General features: G+C 37.9%; 1 protein-coding gene across 1 annotated transcript; it reads right to left on the reverse strand.

Annotated features, from left to right (window-relative positions):
- Positions 1 to 698: 698 nt before the first annotated feature.
- noto (notochord homeobox) lies at positions 699 to 2044 on the reverse strand. Its single transcript, XM_084742604.1, has 3 exons — positions 1576 to 2044; positions 1273 to 1460; positions 699 to 1156 (listed from the first exon to the last, which is right to left on the reverse strand). The coding sequence occupies exons 1-3, from the start codon at positions 1937 to 1939 to the stop codon at positions 950 to 952; spliced, it is 759 nt and encodes a 252-aa protein (XP_084598730.1). The 5' UTR covers positions 1940 to 2044; the 3' UTR covers positions 699 to 949.
- Between the last annotated feature and the right edge of the window lie 4318 nt (positions 2045 to 6362).

Raw genomic sequence — 6362 nt, forward strand, 5'->3', positions numbered from 1 at the left:
GAAAAAACTGACTGAAACTTGATTCAATTAAGTAAGTTTTTTAGGTGGTTAAAATACATTGTGCTGCTGACCCTGTCTGCAGCAGGACAAGTATCTGATATAAAACCCCACTTCAAAAAAATCTGAAATAACTCCTGAATGTTAACCTTTGCTTTACTTGTTTTTCTTTGAAGCCCCCAAAATTCTGGTTTCAAATCTTCAATATTTCCCTTAGAAACTGAGCTAATCTCCTAAATCAGGACTGTGCGATTTGAGATAAATCAAACAAACTACAAAAGAAAGAAGGGTCATTACATCACTGTAGAACATGATATGCTCTGCTTGGTGCCAGACTTTGCTGCCAGTTCTATTGAAGCTTTTGTGAAATGCATGGATAAACACAATAAATCCTAACATATCTACTTTGTGAGACCTTTGGTGAAGAAATGCCTCTTTAATAAATGATAACTAACAAAGACACTTCAGATAATAACATACTGCCTGATTTTCCCAAACCTGCACATATGTTTGTTTACTTTGTTGATTTTTTTGAGGGGGAGTGGTGTCTTTTATCAAGTTTTTGTTTTTTAATTTTTTAGCTGTTGGATGTTCAATTAATAGATTTAGATAGACATTTCTGATTTTCTTGTGACACAAAATGTCACCTTTAACTTCTGAAATGTTGAGGCTTAATAAGAAGAACGAGCAGGACAAGGTTGTTGTTATTGTCATAAAATATATTTCTCAATATTTCACTCAAATATACAAAAAAAAAACTGAACACATGAAGTGAACTCACCAAAGAGCAACAGAGTAGAAAATTAAATATATAACTATACATCTATTAAATATTCATAGTTGGAGACGCAGGCCTCCTTTCTCAGCTGTATGTACAAAAAGTCTTGTTTTGTTTTTTTGTTTTGTTTTGTTTTGTTTTTGTTGTTTTTTTCAAAACAAAAGTCCAGTTCGGTTAACAGTGATCAGTAGAGTCATCAGACACGTCAATGTCCACGTCCAGGTCGGAGAACTCCTCATCCTCATCCCCTTCATCTCCGTGGCCTTGAGATCCGGGACTTTTAGGGGGAGCAGCCAGACCCAGTTTGGCCAGTTTGGCCTGCTGCTGCTCCAGACTCTGTTTGCGCCACTTGATGCGTCGGTTCTGGAACCAAACTTTGACCTAAAGACGAAAAAACAAGACGCACTTTAAAAATCTTGCAACAAACCGGTTTAAAACTCTTAATGAGGCTTCACCTTAGATGCCTAAATTGGGTCTTTCAGGGTGTATTTTCTCACCTGAGCTTCTGTGAGCTGCAGCGCGGAGGCCAGGAGGAACCTCTCCGACCCGACCATGTACTGCTGCCGGGCAAACTCTTTCTCAAGCCGGGAGAGCTGCTCGCTGGTGAAGCTGGTGCGCATCCGTTTCGACTTCCCACCTTTAGTTTTGAACGAGTGAAGCCCTGCGTTCACTTTGGACATTGAAGCTGCAAAGACAGAATTAATAAGACACATTTAATCACTCTGCCACGTGAATACTGCGTAATGTTTGACATTTAGACCCATCTGGCTCTGATATTTCCAGAAAAACACTGAATTTACCTTGTGCGTAAAATGCTCCCCGACACGATGACTGGTAGGAGAAAGGCGGGCAGCAGTAGACTGAATATCCAGGCTGTGAGTGGACGGCTGAGTGCAACATGTTCGGGGAGTAGACGTAAGGTGCTGCTGCTATCGGTAAGCCGCTGAGAGGCAGAACTGGAGCCGCTGGTTGAGGGGGACTCGCCCGGCAGCTGGTTGTGTCCTCCGGTTTGGCGAGCAGAGCATCGATAGTAAAAGATTTCCCACTGGAAGGCTTCGTTGAGGACGCACACTGGCTCCCCGGGTACTGCGGGTACAGCGATGCTGGCGCGTAATTACGCATGGAGTATCCATAAGCTCCGACTGGTCTGTTCGGCACCTGCATTCTGCAAGTTGTTCTAAAAAAAAAGTGAAGGAAAAGTGAAAAAAAAAAAACAGTTCTCTGAGGTCTTTGCAGAAGTTGTTGCTCCAAGTGCAGCAGGGAAGAAGTGAATACTGCTCCTCTGCTGGTGCGTCCTCATTTATACTCCGGCCGGACACAGAGGTGTCAACAGCCCCCCATCGCTCCTTTGTCTTTCTAAGTAGCAGATGAGAGAGACGAACATCCCGACAACGTATCCAATTAATTGGTGGAGTAGTACAAGCTGGGATTGTCAAACATCCTCAGCCTTTGAATGACAAGGCTTTTGAAGAGTCTCGGGGAGGGGGAGGAAGGCAGGGAACTCAGGAGATTTACTGGGCTACAAATTCTTGCATGGATCTTAAGTCCAAATGTAATCATTACCGCTGGGAAGGCCTTGATGTTACCAAATCATCTTATTTGGAGCCTTTTAAGTCCTGGCTGGCCGACAGATGCTTTAACAAGTCGCTTCACAACTGGAGGCCGACTTCAAGCTGACAGAGAATCTTCTGTTTTATTGATTTATACGCATTTTATCCTCTTTAATTCTTTTTTTTACGCACGTTTTCAACCTTCCAATGCAAGGCTGTAATTACAGTTTTTCTCACCCAGTTGTAAGCCCAGAATCACTTCTGTATGTAAACAGTCCATAATCTTTTTCCTGTATAAAATGAATGCGCTCTATTTCCAGAGTGTGCCTTTTAACAGCAGCGGTGTCGCTCTTAAAATTGAATAACGGCCGTGCGTAATTGAGGCGTCAAATTCGGCGGCTCGGGTGTGGTGACAGAGTGGTGCTGCTGGTTTAACCAAACTGCAACTGGCACTAATCTCAGCCTGTGCGTTAATCCACAGGTTGATCCACTCCATCCTTTGAATGTCAGACTGGGAAAGGCCTGCACTCTGAAACAATCCAAGTTGGCCTAAAGCCTTAAATCTGAGGTTTATTTATTGTGTATCAATACAGAATTATGATTAAATGAAAGCCTCAAGCCTCATTAAGTCTCTCAAAGTTCACGTGCGCTCTTTGAGAGGAAACTCTTACTCTGAAGTACATTTAACGCAGGGAATAACTTGTTTTATTAGTGGCCTGGCCTCATCCTTGCTTGTTCGTGACCCCACAAACAAGATCCCCCTTTAATACCCAATAATGATACTGTCACCTATTACCAGTTAACCTGTTTACATGTCAAATGTTCCAAACAAGTGTTTTTTGAACATTCAACAACTTTCCCAGTTGCTTGTTGCCCCATCTCCATTTTTTTTAAGTGTTGCAGCTATCAAAGTCACAAGAAGTGTTTATTTATCCAAAAACAATAACGTGTATCAGTTTGAACATGAAATATTTTGTCTTTCTACTATATTCAACTGAATAAAAGTTGAAAATGATTTCGGGCCATTGGATTCTGTTTGTATTTTACGCAGCATCCCAACTGTTTTGGAATTGGGGTTGTAGTTTGATGACCAATTAATCCTTCAAGTAAACGTTTTTCTATCAAAGAAAACTGAATAAATATCTTTTTGGATGGATAAAATAAGACATTTAAAGACATTTCTCATATTTTCCAGATATTTTATTGGCTACACAGTTAATCAGTAATGAAAATATTAATGTGGGATTATCTTTATTACCATCTATTTAAAGAACAGAATGAAATTAATATGTAAATTGTCTATTTATGGACACCTGCTGCAGTGTGAAACAAATCGATTAATCGATTTTTTAGAAAGTTGATCCACCCAATTCTTTGAATGTCTGACTGGGAAATGCCTCTTGAAACAATAATCTGCAGTTTATCTATTGTGTGTAAAGACAAAATGTCTAAATTCAGCCTCAAGTCTCATTAAGCCTCTCGAAGTTCACAGATGAACACTTGGAGACAAGACTCTTATTCTGAAAAAACATTTTGCGCAGTAAATCATATTAAACCGCTTTGTTTGATCGGTTTTCTGCAGATGAAGCGGTGTGCGGCTTCTTTAAAGGAAGTGATTTACTTTCTTACACCAGCCGGGCACAAAGACATCCTCTCTTTCAACTCAGATTATTGCCAGCTCTGCAAACTCTGCGGACTCATTTCCATCATTTGAAGGTGGCGGAGAGTTTCTGCGGAGCCTTTAAGTAACTGTTAAAACACATTTAAACACCGAGGCGAACCGCTCGTTCCCTTTGACCTCGGCGCGTTTTATTTATTCTCCTTCGCTGACACTAGAACGTCTAATGAAGAGCGCAAACACAGACTTTCTCGACCTGCCATCAACAATAAGGACGCTTCTTGTGATGCCTTCACGACCCGGACCACCAACACGTTCATCCCATCTCCCCACCCCTGCAGGAGCGGTGTCTGCTGTCACTGCTGAGTCTCTGTCCTGACAAAATCATTTAATTCACGTTCACATAAAAGGCCATGGATTGAAAAAAAAAAAAATAATGAGAAACTTTTTCAAAATAAGTTCATAGATACTGGCTCATTATTTTGAGATCATAGGTTATTATTTTGAAAGAGTTTCTCATTATTTTGAGAAAAATTCTCATTATTATGAGATACTAACCAAATCTTTTTTGTTACATTAGTGGAAATGGACTTCTGTACATTTAGGGTCAAAAATCTTAATAAAAAGTAACAGCTGTGAGTTGATTTGACTGTTTCAGATGTTTCCAAGTCAAATCAGCTTGAAATAAAAAGATTAAGTTTAATTTAATGAAGTTTCTTGAAATAAACAAAACTAATCGAGTTAAATTATCTTACTTATCATCTTTGTAAAGAACAGATGTAATATGACTTAACTGTCCAGTTGTGGACACCTGTTGTAGTTGGAAACAATTAGGTGATTAATTAAAAAAAAAATTAGATTGACAGATAATTAATCAACAACAATTTTGATTTTACCAATATATTCTTAATGTAAAAAAAATTAAAAACATATCACTGGTGCCAGGTGGTCACATGTGAATACATGCTGTTATTTATTAAAGTAAATTGAATAAAAACAGACTCATTGTCCAGTGTGAAACAACCATTGACTGATTTTTTTTGATAGATAGATTAATCAACTATTTAGATAACCAATACATTATCAAAAAAATACTAGTTCTACCTAGTGAAATGTGAATATTTGTTTGTTTTATATGAAAGTGAATGTATCTCTGAGTTTTGGACTATTGGTTTTATAAAACAGGACATTTGAAGGCATCACTTTGAGCTCTTCTTTAGAACCTTTTTAACTAAATGATGAGTGGATAATGAAAATACCCAAATGAAATTATCTTTATTGTCATCTTTTTGAAGGACAGACTGAATAAACTGTCCAGTTGCAGTGTGAAACCATATATTGATTAACTGATTTTTTGACTGACAAAAAATTAATCAGCATCTGTTTTGATTAATCCTTCAAGTGAACAGTTTTAAGAGAAAATCACTGGTTCCAGGTGGTCAACTGTGAATATTTACTAGTTTTCCATTAAAATAAACAAAATAAATATCTCTTTGCACTGTTTGGTTGGATAAAACGAGACATCTGTAGGCATCACTTTGATCTCTGGGAATGTGTGGCAGACATTTTTCACATTTCTAGACATTTTATTGGCTAAATAATAATCAATAATGAATTAATCTTTATTATAATCTTTTTAAAAAACATAATTTTTTTTTTTCTTTTGGTTTGACAGGACATTTATTGACAATTTTTTATAGTAAATTAATTTATGAAGTAAAACATGTTTCTCAAATGTGAATATTTTGTTTTTTTCTTGAACTAAAATAAATATTTTAGGGTTTGGGGGTTGGAGTGTTGGTTGGATGAAACAATTGATTGACATCTTTATAGACTGAAATTAATTTATCATGAAAATAACTGTCAGATGCAACTCTTATTTTTACACACAAGTGAGAAAGACTGAACTATTATTGCCACCAGTGGCCAAGTGTTCCTGCAATGTTCTTTCCTACAAAACAGACACCTTTTTCCTAATACTAGAATCAGAATCAGGTTTATTATCAAACTGGTTTTTACATGCAAGGATTTAGCCTTGGTATGTTGGTGCAAAATATATAATGATCATTGAAAATATAAATAAAGACAGAGCCAGTCCTGTAAGTCAAGAAGCAAAAAAATAAATAAATAAAAATTGACAATAACATGGTTAAAAATATTATAAAAACAATATCTATAAACGGGGTGAAACCTCCAAAACCTCCTCTACTGTCAAAGCTGCAGTGTTGCTGCAGGGAGGACAACATGTCCTCTTGTGTATTGGAGCCAGACAAGGAATACGCGGACCATTGTCCCAGAGAGTCCTCTTTTCATAGTCATGGCCTGAGTGGAGAAAGAAGCTGAGGGGCTGCGCTCTAATAGCTCTACGGTCCATCCTCCACAAATGAGCCTCTGACCAAAGGGCTTGAAACAGCTCGTC

This window comes from Lutjanus erythropterus, chromosome 18, assembly GCF_056507025.1.
Source record: "Lutjanus erythropterus isolate fLutEry1 chromosome 18, fLutEry1.hap2, whole genome shotgun sequence".
In the NCBI taxonomy this organism is placed as follows: domain Eukaryota; kingdom Metazoa; phylum Chordata; class Actinopteri; order Lutjaniformes; family Lutjanidae; genus Lutjanus; species Lutjanus erythropterus.

Bases quoted from the DNA above. Each gene is read 5' to 3' on its own strand.
- noto (XM_084742604.1), bottom strand. From the start codon at position 1,939: ATGCAGGTGCCGAACAGACCAGTCGGAGCTTATGGATACTCCATGCGT. The intron at 1,461-1,575 runs GTAAATTCAGTG...CTGTCTTTGCAG, and splicing joins GGGAGCATTTTACGCACAAG to CTTCAATGTCCAAAGTGAAC. The intron at 1,157-1,272 runs GTGAGAAAATAC...TTTCGTCTTTAG, and splicing joins TGCAGCTCACAGAAGCTCAG to GTCAAAGTTTGGTTCCAGAA.